The sequence below is a fragment of the Nannobrachium achirus genome (assembly GCF_963921795.1).
Source record: "Nannobrachium achirus genome assembly, chromosome: 22".
Classification (NCBI taxonomy): Eukaryota; Metazoa; Chordata; class Actinopteri; order Myctophiformes; family Myctophidae; genus Nannobrachium; species Nannobrachium achirus.
Window position 1 is genome coordinate 49,974,335 of NC_137829.1, and position 15,247 is coordinate 49,989,581.

Sequence of the window (15,247 nt, forward strand, 5' to 3'; positions counted from 1 at the left end):
AACAAATGTATTCATTTTAATTGGATGCTTGATAGGATGAACGAGAGCTACCTGTAGGCTGCGAGTGAGGTGCGTGCGTTTGGCTAAACCTCGTCGGGATCAAATGCGGCAGTTAAATCACAATTAATTAACAGACACACAATGCAATTATCCACACACCCTGCAGTTTCGGGGCTACAGAACAATTTAATAACCGGCTTGGTGTGATTTAATTGGGTCGGATTCCATTCTGTGGTGTGTTTACCATTCATGCCAGGCTGAGGGGAGGCCCTTCAGTGACAGCGACCGTGGCATTCTTTGAGACACACATACGGGCAGGGACGTGCAGAGAATGGAGAGGCAGGGGCTGGAATGTCTAAAAGGACACTTTTGGTGTAAATAGCCTATCTCTTGGAGATCGGCTATTTTTTGGTGCTTGACACCACACGAAACTAAGCATAATCAGACCGATCCCGGAGAGGTGGCGTACGGCATGGATTTCAACACAGGGCAATTCTTTCAAAAACAAAATGCTGTATTCAAGTTCAGGAGAGTTTGGAAAAGGCAATTCTCTTGAATGCATGCATGGAAAGGACAGGAGGGCGTTTACATTTCTTTCACCATAGTAAATGCTTCATTCATCATGGTCTGGAGAGGGCAGTTTTTACGCACGTAAAAGGGCAGGGGCTCAAGCCGGGGACTGCCCTGAAGTCCTACACCTCATAAGTCCTACATCTCATTAGTCCTAATTTGGTTAGTTTTAGGCAGTTTTACTGAGGTTAGTGTTTGGGTTAGGTTTAGGCATACAGTAGCTTTACTGAGGTTAGGGTTAGGTTTAGGTTTAGGTTTAGGCATAGTCTTTTCACCAGGTTAAAAATAACATTCACCAGATTCGGACTAATGGGATGTAGGAACAATGAAATGTCGGACCAATGCCACGGCACCCTCAAGCCCCCCTTGAAGTCTATGTGTGCAGTGCACGTGCCTGCATAGGGGTATTTTGGCGCTTGGTCGGATCCGCTATTCCTTTGCCGGGTCAAACAATACAGCGTTCACCATTGGAATTGCATTACGCAACATACACATTGTTACATTTATGGGCTTTTTTCACCATCACAACATGGTGGTGAATAATTGTAGAGCAGGCAATTGCAACAACCACCGATCTTGTGAACATTTTTAAATGGGACTGCAAAGTATTCGACACTGGGGTGAAAGCGTCTTCATTTTCTTAAAGTTGTCATCTGCCATGTGGACCTTTTAAGACAAAAACAATTGTAACCAATAGCGGGGGCTATTGGTTACCATGGTAACTAGCCAAGAGTTCCAGGGACGTCTTAACGGGGGTGGGTGGGGGGGTTAAAACGCCTGGGGTCGTCTTAAACACTCCATGTGTTAAGTAAATGTAAGTACTACCAGGACTATCAGGTCAATGGAAATATACTCAACTCAACTGATGGCCATGCTTGCAGTCGGGGGCGTTAGGGATATTTCGTGCTAATCAGTCTAAAAGCGCCAAATTGTGCACAGATGTAGCCCAGGGCAGGCTCTGATGATTTAGCTAGGGCACCCAAGTCGGCGACCTTCGGGGTCGCCACAGCGGCCAAATCAAGTTGGGCTCCCATCGACTTTCTATACAGGAGGAAAATACACAGAAAAAAAATCTGCTATAAGTAAGATGTGAGGGGTCTAACTAGGGGTTTGTCATGATGCTGAATCCATTGCAAGCATTTCTTTTGCACAAAAAACATATCTTGGGCTATAAATGGCCCCAGAAAACGCCCACAAAACTGTGAAAAGTGATTACTCATCACTTTTCATCTCTTAAACCATCGTTTTTTAGGGACATTTCTAGCCCAAGGAATGTTTTTTTGTGCAAAACAAATGCTTGCAATGGATTCAGCATCATGACCCCTCACATCCTACTTAAATACCCAGGAAAAAGAATGTTTTTCTGGGTATTTTCCTCCTGTATAGAAAGTCGATGGGAGCCCAACTTGATGTGGCCGCTGTGGCGAGTGGCGACCCCGAAGGTCGCCGACTCGGGCGCCCTCGCTAAATCATTAGAGCATGCCCTGGGCTACATCTGGGCACAATTTGGCGCTTTTAGACTGATTAGCACGAAATGAGCATGTTATCTCCCTAACGCCCCCGACTATTGAGCTATTAGTCCAGACATTGGCACAGACGGTCTCCATTGACATGCTTTACAGGTTTATGTCCAAAAAATTTAATTTTTGCTTATGACGTGCTGGCTTGGCTGAAGTCTGCAAAGTTGTAGTTGGCAAAAAAACTAAAGAAAAGCATATAAATACACATATTTATGGAAGTGGTTAAGATGCATGGAGAGAGATGAACGAGAGATACAGAGAAAAAGAGACAGGGATATAATACTTTTTTTTTTCTCCAAAAAGAATGTCTGATTTTATTAAACATATATTCATAGTATACTTGTACAATTATAGCCATACAAAAACGGCCCGTTTAAATAACCACGATATCAACATGAGTACAAAAAAAGTTATTTGTAACTTGCTTGTCAAGGACACTTTAATTGGAAAGAAAACAAGTTCTCAGACAATACTTTTGTCAATTTCTCTACGTTGTGATTGAGTGCTTGTTAACAGTTGGTTGATGAGGAAAATACGCTGTGCATAATGATGAGACCAATCTTACAACACGGACTTATTGGCAGAAAGCTTATTTACCCAAACGCATCTCCTTTCCCCCGTTTATCAAATGTCAGTGCATTTTGTGTGTTCTGATTTCAAAATGTTATTAAAAACGGGGTCGTCTACTAGGTGTTAGCCAGCTAATCCCATCTGTAATTAATTACAGTTTAACTGGGTTATTTGTGCACGATGAAGGAATACTTAAACGGCGTCATTTCTACGCTTGCCAAACAAATTCTCACCCAACGTTTGTAGATTAGACACAGTCATGATGTTTTCACTCTGTCGCTCCTGATCTCTGATACTGTGAGAAGGAAAAAGTAATAAATCCATAAAGCATTTTGTCTAACAACACTGTCTATCATTGATTCATCTGCAAACTGGGAGCCTCGTGAAACATAAAAAGAACACAATGCAAAACAACCCAAAGATATAGCCTAGCTAACGTCCAGTCAAGGGTTGGAACTCACTTTCTGAAGAGAAAGAAACCGTTGCCGTCGGGTGGAAACCTTGTATGTCCAAAAAAAAAAAAAAACATTTTCAGTAATAGGAAAAATAGCAGATCTACAAGCGACACGTTGAGAGCTTGTGGATCGCATATTTTCCACTACTTTGGCTTTCGACACACTTGTTCGACAAATAGTCCAGTCGTTATATGAAAAAAAATAGAACAAATTGCAATAGTAGCAAACTCAACTGATTTTGTATCCTCAATATGTCCTTAGTGAGGGAAAAAAAGTCCCAAGGAATAACATCAGGGGAAAGTTTTGAAAACGACCTACCTACATTCACTTACTATACACTACACTATAAAGGAAAAAATGACTCCCAAAAAATCTCCTTTAAGTGGGATGTGAGGGGTCAAACTAGGGGTTTTTAATTATTCTGAATCCATTGCAAGCATTTGTTTTGCATGAACAACATTCCTTGGGCTAAAAACGGACCCCAAAAGACTGTGAAAATCACTAAACCATCGTTTTGAGGGGCCATTTCTTGCCCAAGGAATGTTTTTCGTGCAAAACAAATGCTTGCAATGGATTCAGAATAATTAAAAACCCCTAGTTTGACCCCTCACATCCCACTTAAAGCAGATTTTTTGGGAGTCATTTTTTCCTTTATAGTGTAGTGTATAGTAAGTGAAGGTAGGTAGGTCGTTTTCAAAACTTTCCCCTGATGGGATTCCTTGGGACTTTTTTTCCCTCACTAAGGACATATTGAGGATACAAAATCAGTTGAGTTTGCTACTATTGCAATTTGTTTTAGGTTTAGCCTAATTTTGGCCTAAAATTACTGGACTAAAAGTAGGGCATTAATGTGGACAAAGAAACAAGAAAACGTTGAAATATGGAGATACAAGGTTTCTGCCGACAAAAAATAAATAAAAATAAAGAAATGGAGAGATAACAGGACAAAATACAGTAAAAAAAAAAGAAAACGTTCATTTATGCTAGCTCTTTGAACATGCTTAGGAGCGCCTGACCGGGAGTCACTCGAGTGGGATTTTGATGAGAAAGTTTCTCCGCTAAGAGGGGACAGACAGCACAGCAGATGCTACTGTGTCTCACTAGGCTATTTTTAAACACACTCCGCGGAGGCTGTGGAAAAATCCAGCCTCTCTTTGCAGTCTGAAAAGATGCCAATGGCTTAACCGAAGAAGATATATACCCAAGTCAAATATTACAGGCAAATCCGGTGGTGCTGTCTTCGACAAAATACAGTATTATCTTCTAAAGTTTTCGACTACTGTAATAACGTTGGGGCCAAACGACAACGGCACGCCTCCCTCTACGCACTGACACAACACATCCCGAGACCCTGCATCGCCCTTAATCGATACCTTCCCGTGAGAGTAGAGCGGCCGTTGTTGGCCAAATCGACTTCAAAAAGGCAGGGGGGTCCGGTCCGTGATGCTCGAAGATTCGCTTTTCATTCCCTTTTGTTTTTGTGCTGTTTTGTCGCACGTGGTTCCTGGAGCTGTCTTTTCTTTCCCCGATGGCTTTCTTTCATGCCTTTTACGGCATCGCGATTCGTAGACTTCCTCTCCTGGTGCTCGCTGCGCCCTCTCCTCCTCCACACACACACCGTCCCGTATTATCCACTGTCCCACATCTCCTCTCTCTCTGCCAAAGAAACCTGAGGGACCGTTTTAGACGTTTTTTTTCTCCATCCATTAGCGATGCCAACCTGGCCCCGCGGTGTCCTTTAGTGTTCCCAAAGGGCATGTGATCCGTTGCACTGCACCCATACATCTGGCTCTCTAAATGGCACCGTCTCCTCCCTTTCTCCTTTTTTGTGTCGTTTGTTTTCTCCCAGCCGCTTGGCTTAGGCAGACAGACAGACAGACAGACAGACCAACATCATCATCTTCATCAGCTAAAATACCTGTCCTACAGTGTATTATCTACACACATAATGGGGTACTGGGATAGACGGAGAGAGAGGGAGGGTGCTCGTAAGCTCACTCCCGGCAAGTTTTTTTTCTTTTATTTTCTATTCAGAAAGAACGAAGGTCCTATAATCCGTCCTAGAACCCCCGGGGCGGATGTATAAAGGCCCCCCCAGAAGGGAAGGAAACCTTTAGTCTCTCCTGTGGGGCTGTGTGGTAGTAGACGCAGCTTGGACAGAAAACAGAAGAGAGAGAGAGAGAGAGAGAGGTAACTTGCGATGGCTAGAGAAGGCTCAGTCCGTGTTGGTCGGTTGTGGTCGTGTCGTCCTCATATGTAGTACTCCTTCATGTTGTCCCTGACCGCGTGGCTGTGGTGCTGCAGGTGCAGCTCGGCCCGGTAGGCCGTCTCCAGGCTGTGTCGGTGCTCCTCCTTCTCGCTCATGCCGCTGCCACCGCTGCCGCCGCCGGCGCCGCCGTTGGTCCTCCTCTGGGCGTTGCTCCTCCCCCGCCGCCGCTGCTGGTACAGGAGGCCACAGACCACCGCCAGCACACACAGAGCGGCCAGGACCACCGCTGTCACCACACCTGGGGACACGGGATGGAGCCATGCACGCACGCACGCACGCACGCACACACACACAAACCAGTGTTGATTTCGACCAAAACTATGACGAAAAATGTTTGTTGACTGCTTGTTTGTTCACTGACGAAAACTAAATAAAAACTAAATAAAAACTAAGCTGTGATGACTAAAACTAAGACAATTTCGTCAACAAAATAAAAACTAGACTAAAACGTTAGGGAGGGACTAGTGGAGAAGAGGCATTTTATGTTTGGTTGCTCTCAGGTGTTGCGTGCTGAAAGTAGCAGATCTACAAGCTCACAGCGACGCGTTGTGAGCTTGTAGATCTGCTATTTTCAGCACGCAACCAAGTGGAAAATCAGTCATTACGATGCCATCAAGGCCTGCCAAAATACATTTTAGTTGACTAAATCAACTGTCGATTTTCCAGTTACTAAATTGTGACTAAAACTAAAAGACATTTTATTGAAAAGACTATGACTAAAACTAAATCAAAATGTGCTGTCAAAAACAACATTGACACAAACAGACAGACACGTTATAATAGCAGATCATATGCTTAGTTTAGTTCATTTCTATCCTCATCAACATCATCACAAAACATTGTAAGACGTCACTGTAATCCAACTTCTTTCTGCTTGACTCGATCGAAAAGGCTTTAGGGCCGACGCGTACAGTTTTCCACTTTCGGAGCAGAGTTTAATTCGGTTCGGGGTGTCACAACATCTCGGCAGCACTGGACAGCCGACTTGATGAAGAAAACCTCGAGACATTCAGTAATTGGGTCTTATGATGAAAATAAGAGCATTATAATGGTGTGTAAAAAAAGAAAACCTAAAGTTTCCCACGGACGAGGCCAAGTGTTTGCCACGGACACATGTGTCTGCGTACGGACATATTAATGACCCCTGGGTGCTGTGATCAGTTTGGAGGAATCGTTTACACCTGAGGAGAGAATCTGTTGTCCTTGCACTGATATTGGACTCTGTAAACAGGCAAAGCAATACTTTATGTACGGCAGGGAGGTCATAATGGATTATGAACCAATAGAAAGAATAACTTACTCGCTGCTGTATATATGTTTTATTTCTTTATAAATGAATGTCCTATAGATAGATAGATACCTTTATTTTCCCAAGGGGGAAAATCAGTTGCCCAGAGGCAGCACAGCAGTATAAGTATTGTACAGCTTGAGAGCAGCCGGTACAAAAGACGTTCCTAGTCTCTCGCATCTCCGTCCTGGCAAAACGGTCATTTCCTCTCTTATTCCAGTAACTGAAGATCTCAAGATGGAGGGGGTGGGAGGAGTTGTTCAAGATGGAGTCCAGCTTCCTAGCCGTTCACACTCTGGTTACTTCCTCCACCCCCTGCAAAGAGGAGTGGAGGACCCAACGACAGAGCCTGCTTTCCTCACCAATCTGTTTAGGTTAAAGGTGTCACCCGCTCTGTTGTTGCCACCCCAGCAGGTAAATTCCAAAAAAGAGGACACTTGCCATGACAGACTGGTAGAACATCTGTAGCATCCTATTGCACACGCCAAACGATCTCAGTCTTCTCAGGAAGAACAGCCTCCTATACTGGAAGCGGCTTGCTGTTGTGGAGCGTCACGCCTACTGTAGCATCAGGTGGAGGTGCCCTAGTAACTTTAGCTATTGAAAAATAGCAGATCTACAAGCTTGCAGCGCGGCACTCAGTGCCGCGCTGTGAGCTTGCATATCTGCTATTTTTTCACTATACTGGAAGCGGCTTGCTGTTGTGGAGCGTCACACCTACTGTAGCATCAGCTCCCAGTGCTTGTCCGCACGACTTGCCGCAGCCAAACCGTGCTACTCATACACTGAGTTGGTGGTGCCTGGGATCAAACCCATGACCTTGTGGTCCAAAGGCGAGAGCTTTACCAACTGAGATACACGAACACAATGCACACAGCTGATCTACAAGCTCAGAACGCATGGCAATGTGACATGCTGTAGATCTATTATTTAACTTGACCAAAATAGGAATGCAAGTGTTAATAATATGCTAGTTGACATAAATAGGCTTATTCGTATTTATTTGTATTAAATTGTTAAATTATGATATTATCCAGCATAAATATCAACCAGCCGGGATAAAACATATCCCCACCGGCCATAAAAGACCAAATAAAGACCCAAAGCGGATATATCAAAAGCAGACAGCAAATCCAACCATGACATCGCCACCTTCCTAAAGTAATGGCCCACATCATCTTTTGAGTAAAATAATATATTTCTTCCCCCAAAATCAGGAGACTGGCCACCTCTGGTAAAATCGCCTATTTTATTGAAAAGGATAATGCTGTTCCCAATTCCCACCCCAGTAGTACAATTAATCTCCAGACTGTGACCTTGGCCATGTTATGATGCTTAAGTCAAAGACAACATAAATTGGCCAAACACAAGTCAAAACACAAATTGGAGGATTAAAGTAATGTTATCCTCTTATGGGTTGGGGATTTGGGTGAGTAGTTTGTTTAGGTTCAGTTTCTTCTGTTTTCTGAGAGAAACGTGACGTGATGTGTAAAAAAATACAGCTCTTCGGGTGACACTGATGATCATTAATGTAAAAAAAAAAAAAAAGAAAATCGGAAATGTATTTGGTCTGCTGTGTTATCAGTGCATTTTATCCCTGTACAATAAAATTATCTCTGACAGAGTCATTCTACGTACGAGACCATTTTCTTTTAACTTTACAGCGCAAACAAAACCCCTTTCCACCATTATAATTACTTAGAGAAGCCATGGCTCTCTGGGGCAGAAACGCCTTGAATTGTAGCGGCGTTATCCAGTCCTGACAGAGACACGTTATTCGACGGAAATGTGTCGGCGGCGAGAGCAAGGGAGGCACGTGGGCAGATAGCGGGGGCTCATTTCACAGGAGACTGACTTTGACAATTGCAGCACTTTAACAACAGGGGGCAGGGGCGTCACAAGGGGTAGGAAAGTGGGACTGAGTTACTAGGGCCCAAGGTGGAAGGGCCCTTAGCTATTGAAAAATAGCAGATATACAAGCTCACAGCGCGGCACCGAGTGCCGCGCTGCGAGCTTGTAGATCTGCTATTTTTGAAAAGTCGTGAAGATGTGTGCAAATCTTTGAATGTGTATTTTTTTAAGCGAACATTTGTAACTAAAATTTTGCTTCCGGATGGGTCCCTGGAACTAAATATTTTGAGATGGGGGTCCGTGGCCAAATTCATATCATTTTGGGGGAATCCTTCACATGAAAAAGTTTGAGCATCACTGACATGGAAACATGGGTTTCTTGCACACATTTATTTAAAATTTCAAAAATAGCAGATCTACAAGCTTGCAGCGCGGCACTCGGTGCCGCGCTGTGAGCTTGTATATCTGCTATTTTTCAATAGTTAACATTCATGGGGGGCCCGCAGTGAATCCTTGTACCCAGGGCCCAGACTTTGGTGTGATGCTCCCTGACTGGGGGGTATATCCGGACGGGAAAAAAATAAATAAAAAGATCTCACCTCCAATTACTGCCGAGTTGCTTTGTGAAGCATTTCTTAATGGCTCCTTGCCCCTGTCGACTGCAGTCTCTGAAGAACAATCCGCCAGCACATCATCGTGGGGGGGGGGGGGGGGGGAGAGAGACGGTGGAGAGTGAGTGATAGATAGCGCAAGAAATGGATTAGTTCATCAATCAACATTTTTGTTTACTGCTGACACACGAACCACAGATGGAAAATACACACGCGACGACAGTGTCTCAATGATCGGTAGCAGAAAAGTGCTTCATTACCTATAAAATGGTATATCATCCATTTTGGGGTCAAAACCAATATTTCAGTTTCAAGTTTTTGAAAAATAGTTAATATTAACCGATCTTATGATCTCAAAACGCATCACATCGTGACGTGTTGTGAACTTGTAGATGGCCTCTTTTAAAAAAGAATATAGCATGACACCATTGTGCGGCAAAGAATAAAACTTTTCAACCTGTCTTCATATAATACGCCCTCACTAATGTTCATAATAAAATAGCACAATTTTTTCCACTTTAACATTGCAACTTTTTCAGGAATAGAAAGCCTGCAGTTTCTATTAGCTTGCATTTCCCATTGATGATGTCACCGGTAGGAAGGATTTGACCCACCCACAGCTCTACTATGAGACCCAAACTGAGTAGAAAAGAATTGTGATATTTTATCTATTGTGACATATTATATGAAGATAGGAAAAGTGGTGGAGTGCCCCTTTAAGTGGTTGATCGAGTCGTTGATATAGAAAAAGTGTAAACTAAATGATATAACTTGCTAAAGGGTAAAGTCACACCGAAGTTTCATTTGTATTTTTGCGGAAATCCACAAATGGCCGTCCCATTGAAAAGCATGGGCAGAATCCGCCCTAATACAGTAGTTAGAATTAAACCTCGGGGTGACTGTACCCTAACCTATTAAAACCGTGAAAGCATTCTTGTAACTTTTAATTTTAGCCATTTGTCTATTAAAAAATAGCAGATCTACGAGAAACATTGCATCGTGTTACGATACGTTGTAATCTACAAGCTCCGAATGCGTTGCTTCACGCCGCTTTGAAAAGGATCAAAAGGCAAATTACAAAACACTATAAAAAAACAAAACCTTAAATTGTATTAATTGGGGTTACGAAGGCCAAAAATACATCATTTTGGGAGTCCTTGGCACAAGTGTTTGAGAAATATAGTGATTTAGAAGGTATTTTGTAGAATCAGCCCCAGATCTTAATGGCTTTAACTCAGGTACAAATTTGACAGAACAAACGTCCACTTGTAGTGGGGTACAATAATTGACCAGGAGTGTGTGTAGGCTGCTGTACAGTACTCTGACGATCAAGCAGTGGAATGAGTGCTTTAGTCCTCCAGGGATTCACAGCGAGGAGGATGAGTGTGTGAGAGTGACTGAGAGACACAGAGAGGCCTGCCTACATACTGTTCACCCAGCACTAAACTATTCAATCAACAACATGCTTCCTAAGAGCAATGTGGGATGTGGGTGGAACTAAGAGATTAGCTGAAACAAATATATATATATATATATATATATATATATATATAGGATCTGTATATATACAGTATATATATATATATATATATATATATATATATATATATATATATATATATACAGATCCTTCTCGAAAAATTTGAATATTGTGTGAAAAAGCATTGCAGATGCCATATCACCCCAAATCATAACTTCACTTCGGAAACTTCCCACTGTTTTCAAACAACTCTGACTTCAGAAGGTTGACATTTCGCTATTATAAATCCTTGTTTTGAGTGGTTTCGAGTAATAGTGTAATATTTTGAAATATGGACTTTTGAAATTCATGAGATGTATGCCATAAATATTCAAAATTCTAACAAAAAAAGGGTTGGAATAATTCACTGGATGTCCAATGTATCTAGAATATATGAAAGTTTCAAGAAATATATGACAGTTTCAAGAAAATGTACTTTTACACAATATTCTAATTTTTTCGAGAAGGATCTGTATATATATATATATGGGTGGGTGACGTGACGTAACGTTTTCGCTGTCCTCGGTGTCAAACATGTATAAATAAAAAATATATTTGTCAAAAACCTTCTGAATATTGTGCAGGACATTAAGCTTTATGTGAACTTACTCAAGATTAAAACATTTCATTCCTCATTTCTTCAGAATTTTCAACCAAACATGGCAAAACTCATATGGTGTGACTGTCCTGACCTTGTTTCTCAAAGTGGGAACTTGAATAAAACTAAGAAAAAGAATTGCTAAAAATCATTTGAAAATGAATTTAGGCTAAAACAATGTCTATTTGTGAGCCTATATCTTTTCAAAGTCAAAGCATAATGTTTTCAGTCATTTCTGATCAAAAACATTTTGTCCCCCAAACCAAAATCATTTGGTGTGACACTAGTTTGGACAAATTAAACAGGCAATTATTTGGACACCTATTGGCTAGAGAGGTCCTTCTTCTGTAAGGCTATTCAGCACTCCCAGCACAACTGCAAGACAGGTGTCTGAGGTGAGTTATGATTTTAACATTTTCATGAAATGCCATCTTGTTGAAACTTTGACAAACTCACCACTTTGGATGTCTGTTGGTGTGACACCTTTTCATTAAAAAAAGCTTAAGTTATTTGAAGTTTTGGTCATATTTCCATGTAGATCTAGGTTGCTTTGTTATAGCTAGCATGCTGTTAGCATGCTAATGTGTACATAGTAGCCTCAAGGTAAACCTAAATGCAGAAAACGTAATATGGTGTGACACTTAATCATAATGGTGTGACATGTCTGCTTGTCACGCCATATGACTTGATTGTCACACCATATGATTTATACTGTATTTAACTACAGATATAACAATAAATAACAAAGTTCCATGTTTCTTTTGTACTTTTAAACATTTGTTTTAAACATTTTTACATAAAATGTAATTTAGCTTCATTCAGTGATACTTCAAATTCATCAGACAGAGCAGAAACCCCTTCACAGAAACCTTAACATATTGTTTCAATCTAAACAATATTTTCTCTTTGTCTTAAACTATACATTCCATTTTCTTTTGTCAGCTGGAAAATGACAAGTGCTGAGAGAACGAGAAAGTACAGGGAGAAACTAAACAATGACCCAGCAAGGAGAGAGGAGCCAAAGGGGCGAGACTGCATTTTCTACGAAGAGCAGGAGGTTGTCTGTGGCAGCCGGTTTGCTACCCTCACCAAATACGACTGGCTGATGTACAATACAGTCTAAATGTATAATCTAATCTGATCTAATACTTTTGTACTTTCACTCACTGGACTGGACAGTGGACAGTGTTAAGGTAGGACCCGAGACAAAACTAGCGAAAATAGCTGATCTACAAGCTCTCAACACGTTGTGCTGCGAGAGCTTGTAGATCAGCTATTTTCGGAGTTGCGCAACCCAGCACTCTTTAGCTAGTGGAGATGTGGTGTAATGTCATGATTCCTAATTACATTTGTTCAACACAAAATGCTGTGTTCAAGTTCAGGAGACTTCGGAAAAAAGCAATTTACCTGAATGCTGAGTTCTGTTTCCACTAATTGGTGTTAATAAAATGTTGCCTTGACTCCAAGTGTGGCTATGCGCCTTATTGTCTCTTTAGGATCCTTCTGCCGTGGGCCGGCAGAAAACTTAGGTGTGCGTAGCATTCCTGTGCACATCCTCATCATCCATCTACTACTACAATTCTTTCTTATCCCATGTTAAAGCCCTACAATAATATCCTGTTCAGAAATATTAAGGCCATGTTATCCTGGGTAATTGTTTAATCAATCAGTAAAGTTCAGTACTCACTAATAGGTAGGTTAAAACACAGTTTGCTTTGACACATGAAGATATGATCATACGGTGTGACACTAAATCATTTGGTGTGACATTCCAAATAGTGAAAAATCATACCTTTATTAATGATTAAACCAAAAAAATGTTTATGGATTACATAGAGAATATTATCAGGAAGAGTCACAAATATTTGTGTAATTTTAGAGAAAGTTTTGACAGAATACATTTAAAATATGTTGTAAGATCATGAACATGGGCCTCACACAGAGTGTCGATTATGAAAAAAAATATACAGATATAATTAATTTTCAAAAAACTATAGTGGATCACTGGTTAGTTATGATAAAGGACTTTGATAAAGTGAGTAACTTAAGAAAGATGTACTCCATTTTCATTTTATGAACAATTATTTTCATGTCACACCATATGACGATTTTAGGCACAAGTACAACAAACTGCTGAATAAAGTCTGATTCCAATAAAATATCTAAAAACAAAATGTATTTCCATAAGGTTGAGAGTGAGTAGAACAAAAGTAAATAACTTTTATGCCTGCAATTTAAAGTTTTTTTAAAAACACATTTTTTGGGGCGTCACGTCACTGACCCATATATATATATATATATATATATATATATATATATAACTTTTCAGTATTCAAATCCAAAGGCATCAAAGGGGTCTTGAGCCCCTGCCCTTTTATCCATCTGTAAAAGGCCTACTGTACGGTATATATTTTTACATGCGTGGAGATGGAGTGTCCATCTAGGATGGCAGTTATACAAGTAGCCCAACTCCTCTCAGTGCATTATGTGCGTACGGAATGGGCGAGAGAGCGAGAGAGAGATCTGCAGAGCAAACAGAGTACAGATTTAAATTAGCTAGTCTGCTAGCCAGCAGATGGATATGTACAGGGGTGTCGCACCTGTTACATCCCTGTAATTTTGATTATTCTAGTTCTGTTATCTTTGTCTTTATCTTATAGTTATTTAGTATATTCCCAATATTGCAGGCTTGTGTAGCCTATACTAACTCCAGTGTCAGTTCAGGTCCTGTGTGGAGAGGGAGGAGACCTGAACCTGATGAAGAGCTACGCCCTCCTCCAGCCTGAACCAATCACAAGATGGACTCTCATATAAAGGAGCTGCCACACCTGAGCTCCTTGTCAGTCTGTTTCTCCCTGCCCATGGGGAAACATGCTGTCCACCTTCCCTAATCTTGTATCTTAAACACTAAATAACTAAACTAAACCAAATCAAAATTACAGTAATTATTCTAAACTAACATGACTACTCTAATCCAAACTATTCCAAAACATGAGCAGTTACAAAAAGCTGGCAGTGGTAGTCAAGTGTTAACTGAAGGCCACAACCTAGTTGTGGGTTTAAACAAAGTCAAGTTCCCAATGTTCTCAAAACTCACAGAGGTAAGAATGCTATAAGCTAAGCAGGTTCTAAAGCTACACAAGGCAGAGGGAAACTACTATGAAGTAGCTCCCAAACAAGTTGCAGCATGTGAGTGGCAGTAGGAAGGTGGACAGCATGTTTCCCCATGGGCAGGGAGAAACAGACTGACAAGGAGCTCAGGTGTGGCAGCTCCTTTATATGAGAGTCCATCTTGTGATTGGTTCAGGCTGGAGGAGGGCGTAGCTCTTCATCAGGTTCAGGTCTCCTCCCTCTCCACACAGGACCTGAACTGACACTGGAGTTAGTATAGGCTACACAAGCCTGCAATATTGGGAATATACTAAATAACTATAAGATAAAGACAAAGATAACAGAACTAGAATAATCAAAATTACAGGGATGTAACAGCACCAAATGCCGGGCCCTGGGTACAAGGATTCACTCACATTTTGTGCTTTAACTATGAAAAATAGCAGATCTGCAGTGTGAGCTGTGAGCTTGTAGATCTGCTATTTGCGAGCACTCGCGAAAATGTGTGCAAGTTTTTGAATATTTCAAATCCTTCTAAGGTTTTTTTGAAAAACCTATGTTTCTATGTCAGTGGTGCTCGAACGTTTTCATGTGAAGGACCCCCAAAATTACATGTATTTGGCCACGGATCCCCATCTCAAAATATTTAGTTCCAGGGACCCCCCCCAGAAGCAAAATCTGAGTTACAAATGTTCGCTTAAAAATTCATAATATTCAAAGATTTGCACACAATTTTCACGACTTTTCAAAAATAGCAGATCTACAAACTGAACTTGTATATCTGCTATATTTCAATAGCTAAAGTATAAAATAATTAAGGCCCCTCCACCTTGGGCCCTAGTAACTCAGTCCCACAGGGGTCCGGGACCCCTAGGGGGTCCTCAA

At 41.3% G+C, this 15,247-nt stretch overlaps 1 protein-coding gene across 1 annotated transcript in view; it reads right to left on the bottom strand.

Moving 5' to 3' along the window:
- Window positions 1–5,365: 5,365 nt before the first annotated feature.
- Window positions 5,366–15,247, bottom strand: part of LOC308308240 (contactin-associated protein-like 5) — a gene marked incomplete at both ends in the record, with an annotated part of 253,821 nt that continues 243,939 nt past the window's right edge. Inside the window, 2 exons of the mRNA XM_080753618.1 lie at window positions 5,366–5,622; window positions 9,123–9,191. Coding sequence (XP_080609744.1) covers window positions 5,366–5,622; window positions 9,123–9,191 — 326 coding nt within the window. The remainder of the gene's footprint in view (window positions 5,623–9,122; window positions 9,192–15,247) is intronic.